At 39.0% G+C, this 19,796-nt stretch overlaps 1 protein-coding gene across 1 annotated transcript in view; it reads right to left on the reverse strand.

Annotated features, from left to right (window-relative positions):
* Positions 1-19,796, reverse strand: part of RANBP17 (RAN binding protein 17) — a 1,312,934-nt gene that overhangs the window by 1,146,881 nt on the left and 146,257 nt on the right. Inside the window, exon 9 of the mRNA XM_053718559.1 lies at positions 8,021-8,140. Coding sequence (XP_053574534.1) covers positions 8,021-8,140 — 120 coding nt within the window. The remainder of the gene's footprint in view (positions 1-8,020; positions 8,141-19,796) is intronic.

Consider the following 19,796-nt stretch of genomic DNA (forward strand, 5'->3'; position numbering starts at 1 on the left):
TGGGGATAGCAAAGAGTTTTTGTTTGCAATTTACATTAAAAAAACATGAAACCCAATTTTGTTCTTTCAGATAGAGCATGTAATTTCAAACAACTATCCAATTCAGTTCTGTTATCTAATTTGTTTTGTTGTCATGGTATCCCTTGTTGAAAAGGATACCTAGGTAGGCTCAGGAGCAGATGATTGGTAGCTGCAAGGGGCGTTATGGCATAGGCAAACAAGGCAGTTGCCTAGTGTGGCATATTAAGGGGGTGTCACTTTTTTTAGGCACATCATTCGCAAGAACTGGGCTATTTTTGTTGTCCAGGGGCTGTCCCCGATCCCTACATATATTTTGCATGCATGATATGAGCTTTTTAATACATTTTCACCTTTAAATAATTCGCACATAGAGTAAGACAATCATCTATTTTTGTGCAACTTTCTTTGCATTTTTGTAAAAGTATTTACATATTATTGCTGAAAACTCTTTAATTCAGCAGTACGCTAATCTATGTTATATTGTAACACTGTTTTTGAATTAAACATCTCTTAAAGGTGTACTAACCATCACAACACTTAAAACGAAATATTCTGGACTACACGCGGCCTGACCTTATGATCTGTTCTATCGCTGCTGCTTTTACTGTGTGAGCAGTTTTAAGTAAAATAGAGAGTATTAACAGAGGTTCTGCTGTACACAGCAAAGGAGGGGATGCCATTTTTTGTGACCTTGTCCAGCATTTGACCCAGTCACAGCAGCAGTGTACCATTAAGGTGTGTTTGATAACATCTGGCACACACTGATTATTCCTATACCTGTATGTGTGTTACGAATGGAAACATTTCTAGTAAAATAATATAGTATATGAACATATGTGCCCACTGTATTTCTTGTGTTTGCTATATTTTAATTAGTTGTAATATGTGTTTGCTCTTGTCTTTGATCATTTTTTGCTAAAGCTTCAATCAAGGTGGCTGATTTAGGGACACAGTCACACAGTTATTTTTCAGCAGGGCATTAAAAACATAATTTATGCTTACCTGATAAATTCCTTTCTTCTGTAGTGTGATCAGTCCACGGGTCATCATTACTTGTGGGATATTAACTGCTCCAATACAGGAAGTGCAAGAGGATTCACCCAGCAGAGTTGCTATATAGCTCCTCCCCTCTACGTCACCTCCAGTCATTCGACCAAGGACCAACGAGAAAGGAGAAGCCAAGGGTGTAGTGGTGACTGGAGTATAATTTAAAAAATATTTACCTGCCTTAAAAAACAGGGCGGGCCGTGGACTGATCACACTACAGAAGAAAGGAATTTATCAGGTAAGCATAAATTATGTTTTCTTCTGTTAAGTGTGATCAGTCCACGGGTCATCATTACTTGTGGGATACCAATACCAAAGCAAAAGTACACGGATGACGGGAGGGATAGGCAGGCTCTTTATACAGAAGGAACCACTGCCTGAAGAACCTTTCTCCCAAAAATAGCCTCCGAGGAAGCAAAAGTGTCAAATTTGTAAAATTTGGAAAAAGTATGAAGCGAAGACCAAGTTGCAGCCTTGCAAATCTGTTCAACAGAGGCCTCATTCTTAAAGGCCCAAGTGGAAGCCACAGCTCTAGTGGAATGAGCTGTAATTCTTTCAGGAGGCTGCTGTCCAGCAGTCTCATAAGCTAAACAAATTATGCTACGAAGCCAAAAAGAGAAAGAGGTAGCAGAAGCTTTTTGACCTCTCCTCTGACCAGAGTAAACGACAAACAGGGAAGACGTTTGTCGAAAATCTTTAGTTGCCTGTAAATAAAATTTAAGGGCACGAACTACTACCAGATTGTGCAAAAGACGTTCCTTCCTCGAAGAAGGATTTGGGCACAAGGATGGAACAACAATCTCCTGATTGATATTCCTGTTAGTGACTACCTTAGGTAAGAACCCAGGCTTAGTACGCAGAACTACCTTATCCGAGTGAAAAATCAAATAAGGAGAATCACAATGTAAGGCTGATAACTCAGAGACTCTTCGAGCCGAGGAAATAGCCATTAAAAATAGAACTTTCCAAGATAACAACTTTATATCAATGGAATGAAGGGGTTCAAACGGAACACCCTGTAAAACGTTAAGAACAAGGTTTAAACTCCATGGTGGAGCCACAGCTTTAAACACAGGTTTAATCCTGGCCAAAGCCTGACAAAAAGCCTGAACGTCTGGAACTTCTGACAGACGCTTGTGTAACAGAATGGACAGAGCTGAGATCTGTCCCTTTAAGGAACTAGCGGATAACCCCTTTTCTAAACCTTCTTGTAGAAAAGACAATATCCTAGGAATCCTAACCTTACTCCAAGAGTAACCTTTGGATTCGCACCAATATAGGTATTTACGCCATATTTTATGGTAAATCTTTCTGGTAACAGGCTTCCTAGCCTGTATTAAGGTATCAATAACTGACTCAGAAAAACCACGCTTTGATAAGATCAAGCGTTCAATTTCCAAGCAGTCAGCTTCAGAGAAGTTAGATTTTGATGTTTGAAAGGACCCTGAATCAGAAGGTCCTGTTTCAGAGGTAACGACCAAGGTGGACAGAATGACATGTCCACCAGATCTGTATACCAAGTCCTGCGTGGCCATGCAGGCGCTATTAGAATCACTGATGCTTTCTCCTGTTTGATTCTGGCAATCAATCGAGGAAGCATCGGGAAAGGTGGAAACACATGAGCCATCCTGAAGGTCCATGGTGCTGTCAAGGCATCTATCAGGACCGCTCCCGGATCCCTGGATCTGGACCCGTAGCGCGGAAGCTTGGCGTTCTGTCGAGACGCCATGAGATCTATCTCTGGTTTGCCCCAACGTCGAAGTATTTGGGCAAAGACCTCTGGATGAAGTTCCCACTCCCCCGGATGAAAAGTCTGACGACTTAAGAAATCCGCCTCCCAGTTCTCCACTCCAGGGATGTGGATTGCAGACAGGTGGCAAGAGTGAGACTCTGCCCAGCGAATTATCTTCGATACTTCCATCATTGCTAGGGAGCTTCTTGTCCCTCCCTGATGGTTGATATAAGCTACAGTCGTGATGTTGTCCGACTGGAACCTGATGAACCCCCGAGTTGCTAACTGGGGCCAAGCCAGAAGAGCATTGAGGACTGCTCTCAATTCCAGAATGTTTATTGGAAGAAGACTCTCCTCCTGATTCCATAGTCCCTGAGCCTTCAGAGAATTCCAGACAGCGCCCCAACCTAGTAGGCTGGCGTCTGTTGTTACAATTGACCAGTCTGGCCTGCTGAATGGCATTCCCCTGGACAGATGTGGCCGATAAAGCCACCATAGAAGAGAATTTCTGGTCTCTTGAATGGAATGAAGGACACGGCATGCACTTTGAAGTTTTGTTAACCTGTCCTCTGTCAGGTAAATCTTCATTTCTACAGAATCTATCAGAGTCCCCAGGAAGGGAACTCTTGTGAGTGGAAAGAGAGAACTTTTCTCTTCGTTCACTTTCCATCCATGCGACCTTAGAAATGCTAGTACTATCTCTGTATGAGATTTGGCAGTTTGAAAGCTTGAAGCTTGTATCAGTATGTCGTCTAAGTACGGAGCTACTGAAATTCCTCGCGGTCTTAGTACCGCCAGAAGAGTGCCCAGAACCTTTGTGAAGATTCTTGGAGCCGTAGCCAGTCCGAATGGAAGAGCTACAAACTGGTAATGCCTGTCTAAAAAGGCAAACCTTAGATACCGGTAATGACTTCTGTGAATCGGTATGTGAAGGTAAGCATCCTTTAAATCCACTGTGGTCAAGTACTGACCCTCTTGGATCATGGGCAAAATTGTTCGAATAGTTTCCATCTTGAACGATGGAACTCTTAGGAATTTGTTTAGGATCTTTAAATCCAAGATTGGCCTGAAGGTTCCCTCTTTTTTGGGAACTACAAACAGATTTGAGTAAAACCCTTGTCCTTGTTCCAACCGCGGAACTGGATGGATCACTCCCATTAATAAAAGATCTTGTACGCAGCGTAGAAACGCTTCCTTCTTTGTTAGGTTTGTTGACAACCTTGACAGATGAAATCTCCCTCTTGGGGGAGAGGATTTGAAGTCCAGAAGGTATCCCTGAGATATGATCTCTAACGCCCAGGGATCCTGAACATCTCTTGCCCAAGCCTGGGCGAAGAGGGAAAGTCTGCCCCCCACTAGATCCGGTCCCGGATCGGGGGCCCTCAATTCATGCTGTCTTAGGGGCAGCAGCAGGTTTTCTGGCCTGTTTGCCCCTGTTCCAGGACTGGTTAGGTTTCCAGCCTTGTCTGTAGCGAGCAACAGCTCCTTCCTGTTTTGGTGCAGAGGAAGTTGATGCTGCTCCTGCTTTGAAATTACGAAAGGAACGAAAATTGGACTGTCTAGCCTTGGCTTTGGCCTTGTCCTGAGGCAGGGCATGACCTTTACCTCCTGTAATGTCATCAATAATCTCTTTCAAGCCGGGCCCGAATAAGGTCTGCCCTTTGAAAGGAATATTAAGCAATTTAGATTTAGACGTAACATCAGCTGACCAGGATTTTAGCCACAGAGCTCTGCGTGCCTGAATGGCGAATCCTGAATTTTTAGCCGCAAGTTTAGTTAAATGTACTACGGCATCTGAAATAAATGAATTAGCTAACTTAAGGAATTTAAGTTTGTGTGTGATGTCATCTAGTGTGGATGATTGAAGTGTCTCTTCCAGAGACTCAAACCAAAATGCTGCTGCAGCCGTGACAGGCGCAATACATGCAAGAGGTTGCAATATAAACCCTTGTTGAACAAACATTTTCTTAAGGTAACCCTCTAATTTTTTATCCATTGGATCTGAAAAAGCACAGCTATCCTCCACTGGGATAGTGGTACGCTTAGCTAAAGTAGAAACTGCTCCCTCCACCTTAGGGACCATTTGCCATAAGTCCCGTGTGGCGGCGTCTATTGGAAACATTTTTCTGAATATAGGAGGGGGTGAGAAAGGCACACCGGGTCTATCCCACTCCTTAGTAACAATGTCAGTAAGTCTCTTAGGTATAGGAAAAACGTCAGTACTCGTCGGTACCGCAAAATATTTATCCAACCTACACATTTTTTCTGGGATTGCAACTGTGTTACAATCATTCAGAGCCGCTAATACCTCCCCTAGTAACACACGGAGGTTCTCAAGCTTAAATTTAAAATTTGAAATGTCTGAGTCCAGTTTATTTGGATCAGAACCGTCACCCACAGAATGAAGCTCTCCGTCTTCATGTTCTGCAAACTGTGACGCAGTATCAGACATGGCCCTTGCATTATCAGCGCACTCTGTTCTCATCCCAGAGTGATCACGTTTACCTCTTAGTTCTGGTAGTTTAGCCAAAACTTCAGTCATAACAGTAGCCATATCTTGTAATGTGATTTGTAATGGCCGCCCAGATGCACTCGGCGCTACAATATCACGCACCTCCTGAGCGGGAGATGCAGGTACTGACACGTGAGGCGAGTTAGTCGGCATAACTCTCCCCTCGTTGTTTGGTGAAATATGTTCAATTTGTACAGATTGACTATTTTTTAAGTAGCATCAATACATTTAGTACATAAATTTCTATTGGGCTCCACTTTGGCATTAACACATATAGCACAGAGATATTCCTCTGAATCAGACATGTTTAACACACTAGCAAATAAACAGCAACTTGGAAATACTTTTCAAAGTAATTTACAAATAATATGAAAACGAACTGTGCCTTTAAGAAGCACAGAAAAATATTATAACAGATAAAATAATTAAGTTATAGCATCAATCTTTGTCAGAATATACAGTTTTAGCAAAGGATTATTCCCCTCAGCAAATGATAACTAACCCAGGCAGCAGAAAAAAAATACACAAATAAACGTTTTTTATATCACAGTCAATACAATCAGCACAGCTCTGCTGTATGATTACTTCCCTCAAAAAAGACTCTTGAGATCCCTGAACTCTGTAGAGATGAACCGGATCATGCAGGAAGAAAATGAACCTCTGACTGAGTTTTGCTCTAATTTAAATCAAAACTATTGCCAAGTGGAAAAAAAGTGCCCAAAACATTTTTTCACCCAGTACCTCAGAGAAAAAAACATTTTACCTCAATAATTAATTGTCATTTAAAACCTATTGCAAGTCCCTGCAAAATAGGTTAAGTCTATGTATACAGTTTAAAAGCCAGAGAAGTACCATTTCCCAGAAAACTGAAGTGTAAAATATACATACATGACAGCCTGATATCAGCTACATCTACTGCATTCAAGGCTGAGTTTACATTATAACGGTATGGCAGGATTTTCTCATCAATTCCATGTCAGAAAATAATAAACTGCTACATACCTCTTTGCAGATTAATCTGCCTGCTGTCCCCTGATCTGAAGTTTACCTCACTCCTCAGATGGCCGAGAAACAGCAATATGATCTTAACTACTCCGGCTAAAATCATAGAAAAACTCAGGTAGATTCTTCTTCAAATTCTACCAGAGAAGGAATAACACACTCCGGTGCTATTATAAAATAACAAACTTTTGATTGAAGATATAAAAACTAAATATATCACCATAGTCCTCTCACACATCCTATCTAGTCGTTGGGTGCAAGAGAATGACTGGAGGTGACGTAGAGGGGAGGAGCTATATAGCAACTCTGCTGGGTGAATCCTCTTGCACTTCCTGTAGGGGAGCAGTTAATATCCCACAAGTAATGATGACCCGTGGACTGATCACACTTAACAGAAGAAATATGCTTGGTTGATCTTGCTTATTATATTTGTCATTAATATCCCGCTGATTAACAGACTCTGCTTACTAAAACGGCCAGTGTTTTTTAATATAAATAAACTGTATATCTAATGAGGCAAATCAGGTAGCTGCTTAAAGGTACCTTCAATCAAATGGCACCCACCAGACTTAAAAAGTTAATAAAGGTCCGTTATAGTGCAAAAATGACATTGTCTAATTCGCTAGAGCATCTAACTTTTGCACTAGTGAACATACAAGTGTGTTTAAGTCCTACAAAGACAAACACATAGTTAATGTACAACACAAGCTGCCAAGAATTGCTGGTTCAGAGTAAACATGGCAGCTTATTCAATCAACACATACACCTCCCTATAATATGTGCAAACACATCAGCACTGGAATGTTGTGAAAGATAGATTTCAACATGCCGGCACTCATGACTAGGGGGAGTCAGGGAATAACATCAATGCTATGCTTACAATATGTATTTAAGTGTTTAATGTCCTTTTAAAGCCAGTTAGGGGCAGCTATGTAGCAGAGTTACCCTTGCAAATTAAGCAGTAGAATATTTTGAGAGCTAAAGTACGTGAAAATGGAGCAAAAGAAAATATTGCAAAGTGGTTTAATTATGAATAATCCTTTAATATAAAAAAAAACTCAAGGTGTTTAGGCGACTTATGTACTACTTGTTTAATAAGAGCTCTCAAACATAAGTTTGTATGTGCTTGTGTGTCCAAGCTGAGTAGTGTTTTGCAAGCCCTAGTGAACATTTACTTTGAAAATGCCATGGAAGAAAAAAAAAGTCACCTTACACACTGACCAAAAAATAATATGGTCAAAAAAGGCCTAAAACCAAGGAGGGGTATTGGGGGAAGAATAATAAATGCCTAGGGCAGCACAAAACCTAAAAATGCCACTGGTGGCTGCACACATATCCCTTATATTATTGACTCACCCAATGTGTTAACTAGCTCCCAGTAGTGCATTTGCTGCTTTTCAACAAAGGATACCAAGAGAATGAAGCAAAGGTAATAAAAGTAAATAGGAAAGTTGTTTAAAATTGTACGCTCTATCAAGAAAAAAAATAAAACAATTATGTCCCTTTAAGCAAATGCTAAAGCCAGTACTTATGATTTTTTTTTTTTGAGTGCTAGCATTAACATAAGTTTTGCATGTGTGCATATTAGATAGATGATAGATCGATAGATCGATAGATAGATAGATAGATAGATAGATAGATAGATAGATAGATAGTTAGACAGGCAGACATACTCAGATCATATCCTCAAACCGTCTTTGTCATACCTGTGGATTTTCAAGTATTCTTTTCACTCCTTTAATTAAATTAGCCAGATATTTAGCACGTTCAGGGTTGCTAAATAATGACCGCCTTACTGATGCAAACTGAACCAAACACGATAAGGCCTGAGAAAACAAAAAACAAGAAGGTTTCAGTGAATCTGAGAAAGTTACTTACAAATTGGACTTCCATACACCTTTTACTTATTGTATGGAAGAGCATTGTGTAATTTTAATTCTCAGAAAAGTCCTGCTGTAATCTATTAACCTTGTCAGAATACCACAAATCTTAAACACCTTAGAATAAAAAAAATACTTAATTTTAGTAGTTACTATGAAATGCAATGTGGTTGAATGGAATCCTCCTTCTACAGGAACTCTTGTATAGTCATAGGGCCAGCACAACATATTTTGTGAAACAACATAATTACAAATCTCTTTTTGCTCTTCTATTGCTGCTAAATATGAATAAAAAACAAACAATCGGCTAGATTACGAGTTTTGCGTTATGAGTAAAAAAGCAGCGTTATGGGTTATAACGCTGCATTTTCACTACCGCTGCTATTACGAGTCTTGTGTGTACAGCTGTCCTGCACACTTTTTTGGCCTTAGCGCAAATTAACTTACGCAATTTTCGTAAAGTCTTTTTTCAATGGGACTTCCATAGCGTCGAAATTACAAGCTTTTTTTTGGAGACCAAAAAGTGAGCGGTACAGCCTATCCCGCAAGATTCGTAACGCATTTTAAAGTCAGTAGTTATTGGTTTTACGTTACAAAGCTGTAGCATAAAACTCATAACGAAAGTGCTAAAAAGTACACTAACACCCATAAACTACCTATCAACCCCTAAACCGAGGCCCTCCCGCATCGCAAACAGTAAAATAAAATGATTAACCCCTAATCTGCCGCTCCCGACATCGCCACCACTAAAATAAACATATTAACCCCTAAACTGTCGCACTCTCACTTCGCAAACACTTAAATATTAACCCCTAATCTGCTGTCCCTAACATCGCCACAACCTGCATTACAGTTATTAACCCCTAATCTGCCGCACCCAACGTCACCGCCACTATACTAAAGTTATTAACCTATGGGAAAGATAGGATAAATCAATACTTGTATCTAAAGTTAGAATTTAATAATCTTTAAAATTAATTTTCAACAGTCACTTAAAAATAGGAATTCAAAACAATTTATTAAGATTCTAAAAATTAATACAGACACAACTAAAGAGACTTCTATAAAATCCAATTCAATTACATCACACCTCATTCATAACTCACAATCATTCGAATATTGGATAAAACAATTCATAGATTTATATAAAGACCCTTTAGAGCAGATGATAATAAATTTGATAAAAAATTGATAAAAAATGGGATAAAATGTCTTTTGAGGCAAGTCCGTCTCCAAATGGAGTAAAGAGTAAAAACGGGACGTCTCTTAAATAGATCTCCTTTTATAAAAGTTACTTTTTAACTTGATTTACACACAAGTGGTGTCCTTTATATTGATACTTAGTTCACCAAAAAATCCTTTCTTAGAGGAGGTTTCCACAGTCAATTATTTGTTGCAGTTATGTTGGATACAAATCAGGCAAATGGTGTTTCGATCGTATATAAATAATTAGACGTATGTGCACATTTAATTTCTTATGGCTTGTAATTTCGCTGAATAGTAATAGTCTTACCGCCTTGGTGTAGCACTTGTCTCCAGGTACAACGCTCTCACCTGCAGCCCAGTCTGGTATTTCTGCTTGTAGCTTGTGGTTCCCCGGGAGTCCTCGCGCTGCTAGCAAAGCGCTTGACGTCACCGGTTCCGATCAACTTGTGAACTCCTGTATAGTAAGTTGAATACTTGCGCAAGTAATATCAATTTAGTTTGTTTCACCTCGACTGCCCTCCGCTCTCTCTCTGCACTTAGTCCTTCGTACGCAGAGTGGAAAATGGTCCGGGCTCAAATCTTTCAATGTCTCCAGGTCGATCCACAGTATTTCTACACGTTTCACCCCTTTCAAACGGGGCTTTCTCAAAATACTGTGTCCTGCTCACCTGTGCCTTAAATACACCTGTAACTTGCGGTAGGTGGTTAAGAATTGTCTGCTTCCTCTCTCAATGTATCTATACGATCCCATTAAGTGGAAACCTCACGTGCTTCTTATCCTCCATGATTATTTCAGTATGTGAATCTTTATTCCATTATTACTCTTAAAGAGGGGTCTTTGAAATATAGGGTCTTAGAACTTCCGTTATATACCACACAAAATTTTCACCAACTTTGACACACATATATATATATTTAATTTAATAATAAAACCTCTACTAAAAATCGAACCAAAAAAAAAAAAAAAAAAAAAAAGGAACCAAAAAAAATAAAAAAAATAAACCAAATTGATTGTAGAAAAAAAATTTAAGAATAAATTTGAAAATTAAATTGAAATGGTACTGGAAATATGGCCTTTAATACAATAAATAGGAATATTGATTATAATAGTTCATCAATTAAAATCATTGAGGATGTGGGGCATAAAAATATATAAAATTACATTAAAAATATATAAAAATTAGTAATTAATATTATATCTCGTTATAAAATATTTCATACTGGGACTATTTAATAAATGCATTTTAGGGGATGAAGATTGTAAAATATAAATTATTATAAAAAAAGGTGCAATCTCTATTTCAGAATTTAATCCTTGTGGATACAACGCATTAAAATTATATATCATTTCAGCTTCTTTTCTCAAAAGTTTGGTTTCAGAGACCCCTCTTTAAGAGTAATAATGGAATAAAGATTCACATACTGAAATAATCATGGAGGATAAGAAGCACATGAGGTTTCCACTTAATGGGATCGTATAGATACAATGAGAGAGGAAGCAGACAATTCTTAACCACCTACCGGAAGTTACAGGTGTATTTAAGGCACAGGTGAGCAGGACACAGTATCTTGAGAAAGCCCCGTTTGAAAGGGGTGAAACGCGTAGAAATACTGTGGATCAACCTGGAGACATTGAAAGATTTGAGCCCGGACCATTTTGCACTCTGCGTACGAAGTACTAAGTGCAGAGAGAGAGCGGAGGGCAGTCGAGGTGAAACAAACTAAATTGATATTACTTGCGCAAGTATTCAACTTACTATACAGGAGTTCACAAGCTGATCGGAACCGGTGACGTCAGGCGCTTTGCTAGCAGCGCGAGGACTCCTGGGGAACCACAAGCTACAAGCAGAAATACCAGACTGGGCTGCAGGTGAGAGCGTTGTACCTGGAGATAAGTGCTACACCAAGGCGGTAAGACTATTACTATTCAGCGAAATTACAAGCCATAAGAAATTAAATGTGCACATACGTCTAATTATTTATATACGATCGAAACACCATTTGCCTGATTTGTATCCAACATAACTGCAACAAATAATTGACTGTGGAAACCTCCTCTAAGAAAGGATTTTTTGGTGAACTAAGTATCAATATAAAGGACACCACTTGTGTGTAAATCAAGTTAAAAAGTAACTTTTATAAAAGGAGATCTATTTAAGAGAAGTCCCGTTTTTACTCTTTACTCCATTTGGAGACGGACTTGCCTCAAAAGACATTTTATCCCATTTTTTATCAATTTTTTATCAAATTTATTATCATCTGCTCTAAAGGGTCTTTATATAAATCTATGAATTGTTTTATCCAATATTCAAATGATTGTGAGTTATGAATGAGGTGTGATGTAATTGAATTGGATTTTATAGAAGTCTCTTTAGTTGTGTCTGTATTAATTTTTAGAATCTTAATAAATTGTTTCGAATTCCTATTTTTAAGTGACTGTTGAAAATGTATTTTAAAGATTATTACATTCTAACTTTAGATACAAGTATTGATTTATCCTATCTTTCCCATAGCTTATAGCGCCATCTACATATTTTTATTTTTAACTATTTGTACGATTTCACTGTCAGGGAAGGAGACAGTTACACGTAGATTGGCCAGGTGGGTCAAGCCTTAGCGCTTCACACACACACTTACCTTAAAGTTATTAACCCCCAAACCTAAGTCTAACCCTAACCCTTACACCCCCTAACTTAAATATAATTAAAAGAAATATTAATAAAAATTCCTATAATTTACTAAATAATTCCTATTTAAAACTAATTTCTTCTACCTATAAAATAAACCCTAAGATAGCTACAATATAACTAATAGTTACATTGTAGCTAGCTTAGGTTTTATTTTTATTTTACAGGCAAGTTTGTATTTATTTTAACTAGGTAGAATAGTTACTAAATAGTTATTAACTATTTACTAACTACCTTAACCTGTAAAATAAAACCTAACCTGAGTTACACTAACACCTAACCTTACACTACAATTAAATTAATTACATAAATTAAATACAATTACCTAAATTAAAAAAAAAACACTAAATTACACAACATAAAAAACAAATGATCAGATATTTAAACTAATCACACCTAATCTAATAGCCCTATCAAAATAAAAAAGCCCCCCCAAAAATAAAAAAAAACCTAGCCTAAACTAAACTACCAATAGCCTTAAAAAGGGCCTTTTTGCGGGGCATTGCCCCAAAGAAATCAGCTCTTTTACCTGTAAAAAAAAAATACAAACAACCCCACAACAGTAAAACCCACCACCCACACAGCCAACCCCCCAAATAAAAACCTAACTAAAAAAACCTAAGCTCCACATTGCCCTGAAAAGGGCATTTGGATGGGCATTCCCCTTAAAAGGGCATTTAGCTCTATTGCTGCCCAAACCCCTAATCTAAAAATAAAACCCACCCAATAAATCCTTAAAAAAAACAAACACTAACCCCCGAAGATCCACTTACAGTATTGAAGACCGGACATCCATCCTAAAAGAAGTCTTCATTGAAGCGGCAAGAAGTCCTCAACAAAGCCGGGAGAAGTCTTCATCCAAGCCGGCAGAAGTGGTCCTCCAGACGGGAATAAGTCTTCATCCAGACGGCATCTTCTATCTCCGTCCATCCGGAGCGGAGCGGGTCCATCTTCAAGACATCCGACGCGGAGCATCCTCTTCAAACGAAGTCTTCTTCCCGAAAGAATGTTCCTTTAAGTGACATCATCCAAGATGGCGTCCCTTTAATTCCGATTGGCTGAAATAATTCTATCAGCCAATCGGAAATAAAGGTGAAAAATTCCTATTGGCTGATGCAATCAGCCAATAGGATTGAGCTTCAATCCTATTGGCTGATCCAATCAGCCAATAGGATTGAGCTCGCATTCTATTGGCTGATTGGAACAATCTGCAAAGTATTCACTGCACTCTGGTGTTTTTTCCTCTCTTGTAACTCTCTTATGGTACGTGAATAGCGTCCCTGTCAATCTGCAAAGTATTCACTGCACTCTGGTGTTTTTTCCTCTCTTGTAACTCTCTTATGGTATGTGTATATTTATATAGAGCAAATGATTTTAGGTTGTCAATTTAGTCCTACATTTGTTGTACTGTTATCCAATGTTTTACTTCTAATGTTTTGTTAATTGCCATCAATCCTTATCAATACTTGCTATTATTCTTAAATTTATAGCTGTCTTATGCCATAGTTTTAACCTCCTCCAAATTTTATTGTCTGTTTACTTAACTCACCCTGACCAGACCAGAATCTTTCAAATTGGCCCTTCATTTGTCTCTAATTTATCAATCAAGTAATTTAGTGGACACAGCTGACTTCCCTGCCTATATATTTTAACATCCGGGCCTCCATTACATATGCAGCGTTGCCCGCAAAAGCCGGCAATGCCGGTTTTTGCGCTATTTTGGTATCACATATACGGCGTAGCATACAAGTAACGCCCGTATATTTCACCCGTCGCTCGCAATTTTTACTCCCATAGGCTAACATGGGACCACGTCGTAAATCGGTATCCAATATCCAGCGCAAGGCCTTACGTGGCGAAAATGGAGAAATCTTACTACAACACCTAACGCATGTGAGATGTCTATCTACCTGTCAACCGCAATCCCCCACCGCAATAACTAATAAACTCTATTAACCCCTAAACCGCCGTAGCCCACACCGTAATAAACCTATTCTAGTATTAACCCCTAAACCGCCATAGCCCACATAGCCTATTAAATGTATTAACCCCTAATCTGCCGCCGCCACTATAATAAAGTTATTAACCCCTAAACCTAAATCTAACCCTAAACTTAACACCCCCCTAACTTAAATATTATTTAAATAAATCTAAATAATATTACTATTATTAACTAACTTATTCCTATTTAAAACTAAATACTTACCTATAAAATAAACCCTAAGATAGTTACATTGTAGCTATTTTAGGATTTATTTTTATTTTACAGGCAACTTTGTATTTATTTTAACTAGGTACAATAGCTATTAAATAGTTAATAACTATTTAATAGCTGCCTAGTTAAAATAAATACAAATTTACCTGTAAAATAAATCCTAACCTAAGTTACAATTACACCTAACACTACACTATCATTAAATTAATTAAATGAATTAACTACAATTACCTAAAATTAAATACAATTAAATAAAATAAACTATAGTAGAAAAAAAACCCCACTAAATTACAGAAAATTAAAAAAAATTACAAGAAGTTTAAACTAATTACACCTAATCTAAGCCCCCTAATAAAAAAAGCCCCTCAAAATAATAAAATTCCCTACCCTATACTAAATTACAAAAACCCCTTAAAAGGGCTTTTTGCGGGGCATTGCCCCAAGGTAATCAGTTCTTTTACCTGTAAAAAAAGAAATACAACCCCCCCCAACATTAAAACCCACCACCCACACACCGAACCTTACTCTAAAACCCACCCAATCCCCCCTTAAAAAAACCTAACATTAACCCCTTGAAGATCACCCTACCTTGAGCCGTCTTCACCCAGCCGGGCAGAAGTCTTCATCCGATCCAGGCAGAAGAGGTCCTCCAGCCGGGCAGAAGTCTTCATCCAAGCGGCATCTTCTATCTTCTTCCATCCGACGAGGAGCAGCTCCATCTTGAAGACATCCGATGCAGAGCATCCATCCAGACCGACGACTACCCGACGAATGAAGGTTCTTTTAAATGACGTCATCCAAGATGGCGTCCCTTGAATTCCGATTGGCTGATAGGATTCTATCAGCCAATCGGAATTAAGGTAGGAAAAATCCTATTGGCTGATGCAATCAGCCAATAGGATTGAAGTTCAATCCGATTGGCAAATCCATTCAGCCAATAGGATTGACTTTGCATTCTATTGGCTGTTCCAATCAGCCAATAGAATGCAAGCTCAATCCTATTGGCTGATTGCATCAGCCAATGGGATTTTTCCTACCTTAATTCCGCGTCGTATGTCTTCAAGATGGAGCCACTCCTCGTCAGATGGAAGAAGATAGAAGATGCCGCTTGGATGAAGACTTCTGCCCTGCTGGAGGACCTCTTCTGCCCGGATCAGATGAAGACTTCTGCCCGGCTGGAGGACCACTTGTGCCCGGATCGGATGAAGACTTCTGCCCGGCTGGGTGAAGACGGCTCAAGGTATTGTGATCTTCAAGGGGTTAGTGTTAGGTTTTATTAAGGGGGATTGAGTGGGTTTTAGAGTAAGGTTGGGTGTGTGGGTGGTGGGTTTTAATGTTGGGGGGGTTGTATTTCTTTTTTTACAGGTAAAAGAGCTGATTACTTTGGGGCAATGCCCCGCAAAAAGCCCTTTAAAGGGCTATTTCTAATTTAGTATAGGGTAGGGAATTTTATTATTTTGGGGGGCTTTTTATTTTATTAGGGGGCTTAGATTAGGTGTAATTAGTTTAAACTTTGTATTTTTTTATTTTCTGTAATTTAGTGGGGGGGGGTTGTACTATAGTTTATTTTATTTAATTGTATTTAATTTTAGGTGATTGTAGTTAATTAATTAAATTAATGTAATGATAGTGTAGTGTTAGGTGTAATTGTAACTTAGGTTAGGATTTATTTTACAGGTAAATTTGTATTTATTTTAACTAGGTAACTATTAAATAGTTATTAACTATTTAATAGCTATTGTACCTAGTTAAAATAAATACAAAGTTGCCTGTAAAATAAAAATAAATCCTAGAGCTGAGCTGTCCATATAGCTCCCCTCAGGCTCCGCCCCCCCCAGTCATTTGACCGACGGTTAGGAGAAAAAAGGAGAACCATAGGGTGCAGTGGTGACTGTAGTTTACAAAAATAAATTTAAACCTGATTAAAAAGCCAGGGTGGGCCGTGGACCGGATACACCGTAGGAGAAAGAAATTTATCAGGTAAACATAAATTCTGTTTTCTCCTACATTGGTGTATCCGGTCCACGGCTTCATCCTTACTTGTGGGAACCAATACCAAAGCTTTAGGACACGGATGAAGGGAGGGAACAAGTCAGGTAACCTAAACGGAAGGCACCACTGCTTGTAAAACCTTTCTCCTAAAAATAGCCTCCGAAGAAGCAAAAGTATCGAATTTGTAAAATTTGGCAAATGTATGCAGTGAAGACCAAGTCGCTGCCTTACAGATCTGTTCAACAGAAGCCTCATTCTTGAAAGCCCATGTGGAAGCCACAGCTCTAGTAGAGTGAGCTGTAATTCGTTCAGGGGGCTGCCTTCCAGCAGTCTCATAAGCCAACCGGATGATGCTTTTCAGCCAGAAGGACAGAGAGGTCGCAGTCGCCTTTTGACCTCTCCTCTTGCCAGAATAGACGACAAACAAGGACGATGTTTGTCTGAAGTCTTTAGTTGCTTTTAGATAGAACTTTAAAGCACGAACCACATCAAGATTGTGCAACAGACGTTCCTTGTTAGAAACTGGATTAGGACACAGAGAAGGAACAACTATTTCCTGGTTAATATTCTTATCGGAAACCACTTTTGGAAGAAAACCAGGTTTGGTACGTAAAACGACCTTATCTGTATGGAACACCAGGTAAGGTGAATTACACTGCAAAGCAGACAATTCAGAAACTCTTCTAGCAGAAGAAATAGCTACCAAAAACAAAACTTTCCAAGATAGTAACTTGATATCTATGGTATGTAGAGGTTCAAACGGAACCCCTTGAAGAACTGAAAGAACTAAATTTAGACTCCATGGAGGAGCCACAGGTCTATAGACAGGCTTGATTCTGACTAACGTCTGTACAAACGCCTGAACATCTGGCATTGCTGCCAGACGCTTGTGTAACAAAACAGACAGAGCAGATATCTGTCCTTTTAAGGAACTAGCTGACAAACCTTTCTCCAATCCGTCTTGGAGAAAAGATAGAATCCTTGGAATCCTAATCTTACTCCATGAGTAACCCTTGGATTCGCACCAACAAAGATATTTCCGCCATATCTTATGGTAAATTTTCCTGGTGAAAGGCTTTCTAGCCTGGATCAGGGTATCTATAACTGATTCCGAAAACCCACGCTTAGCTAGAATCAAGCGTTTAATCTCCAAGCAGTCAGTTGCAGAGAAACTAGGTTTGGATGTTCGAATGGACCTTGAATTAGAAGGTCCTGCCTCAAAGGTAGCTTCCATGGTGGAACCGCTACATACTGTTTACCACCCCCGTGGAGATGCTACTAGTTAGAGCGGCAAAGAGAATGACTGGGGGGCGGAGCCTGAGGGGAGCTATATGGACAGCTCTGCTGTGTGCTCTCTTTGCCACTTCCTGTAGGGATTGAGAATATCCCACAAGTAAGGATGAAGCCGTGGACCGGATACACCAATGTAGGAGAAATAGGGGTTTATGTGTCGGGCTTATTTTTGGGAGGCGTGTTAGACTTTTACGGGAGATTTGATATTTCCTTTACTTTTCTTAGGCGCTGGCAGTTTCTAAAGTGCCGTAAGTCACTAGCGACTCCAGAAAACATAATTTATGTAAGAACTTACCTGATAAATTCATTTCTTTCATATTAGCAAGAGTCCATGAGCTAGTGACGTATGGGATATACATTCCTACCAGGAGGGGCAAAGTTTCCCAAACCTCAAAATGCCTACAAATACACCCCTCACCACACCCACAAATCAGTTTAACGAATAGCCAAGAAGTGGGGTGATAAGAAAAAAGTGTGAAAGCATATAAAATAAGGAATTGGAATAATTGTGCTTTATACAAAAAAATCATAACCACCACAAAAAAGGGCGGGCCTCATGGACTCTTGCTAATATGAAAGAAATGAATTTATCAGGTAAGTTCTTACATAAATTATGTTTTCTTTCATGTAATTAGCAAGAGTCCATGAGCTAGTGACGTATGGGATAATGACTACCCAAGATGTGGATCTTTCCACGCAAGAGTCACTAGAGAGGGAGGGATAAAATAAAGACAGCCAATTCCTGCTGAAAATAATCCACACCCAAAATAAAGTTTAATGAAAAACATAAACAGAAGATTCAAACTGAAACCGCTGCCTGAAGTACTTTTCTACCAAAAACTGCTTCAGAAGAAGAAAATACATAAAAATGGTAGAATTTAGTAAAAGTATGCAAAGAGGACCAAGTTGCTGCTTTGCAAATCTGATCAACCGAAGCTTCATTCCTAAACGCCCAGGAAGTAGAAACTGACCTAGTAGAATGAGCTGTAATCCTTTGAGGCGGAGTTTTACCCGACTCGACATAGGCATGATGAATTAAAGATTTCAACCAAGATGCCAAAGAAATGGCAGAAGCTTTCTGGCCTTTTCTAGAACCGGAAAAGATAACAAATAGACTAGAAGTCTTTCGGAAAGACTTAGTAGCTTCAACATAATATTTCAAAGCTCTAACAACATCCAAAGAATGCAACGATTTCTCCTTAGAATTCTTAGGATTAGGACATAATGAGGGAACCACAATTTCTCTACTAATGTTGTTGGAATTCACAACCTTAGGTAAAAATTCAAAAGAAGTTCGCAACACCGCCTTATCCTGATGAAAAATCAGAAAAGGAGACTCACAAGAAAGAGCAGATAATTCAGAGACTCTTCTGGCAGAAGAGATCGCCAAAAGGAACAAAACTTTCCAAGAAAGTAATTTAATGTCCAATGAATGCATGGGTTCAAAAGGAGGAGCTTGAAGAGCCCCCAGAACCAAATTCAAACTCCAAGGAGGAGAAATTGACTTAATGACAGGTTTTATACGAACCAAAGCTTGTACAAAACAATGAATATCAGGAAGATTAGCAATCTTTCTGTGAAAAAGAACAGAAAGAGCAGAGATTTGTCCTTTCAAAGAACTTGCGGATAAACCTTTATCTAAACCATCCTGAAGAAACTGTAAAATTCTCGGAATTCTAAAAGAATGCCAAGAAAAATGATGAGAAAGACACCAAGAAATATAAGTCTTCCAGACTCTATAATATATCTCTCTAGATACAGATTTACGAGCCTGTAACATAGTATTAATCACAGAGTCAGAGAAACCTCTTTGACCAAGAATCAAGCGTTCAATCTCCATACCTTTAAATTTAAGGATTTGAGATCCTGATAGAAAAAAGGACCTTGCGACAGAAGGTCTGGTCTTAGCGGAAGAGTCCACGGATGGCAAGAGGCCATCCGGACAAGATCCGCATACCAAAACCTGTGAGGCCATGCCGGAGCTACCAGCAGAACAAACGAGCATTCCTTCAGAATCTTGGAGATTACTCTTGGAAGAAGAACTAGAGGCGGAAAGATATAGGCAGGATGATACTTCCAAGGAAGTGATAATGCATCCACTGCCTCCGCCTGAGGATCCCGGGATCTGGACAGATACCTGGGAAGTTTCTTGTTTAGATGAGACGCCATCAGATCTATTTCTGGAAGTTCCCACATTTGAACAACCTGA

This window comes from Bombina bombina, chromosome 6 (assembly GCF_027579735.1).
Source record: "Bombina bombina isolate aBomBom1 chromosome 6, aBomBom1.pri, whole genome shotgun sequence".
Taxonomy (NCBI): Eukaryota; Metazoa; Chordata; class Amphibia; order Anura; family Bombinatoridae; genus Bombina; species Bombina bombina.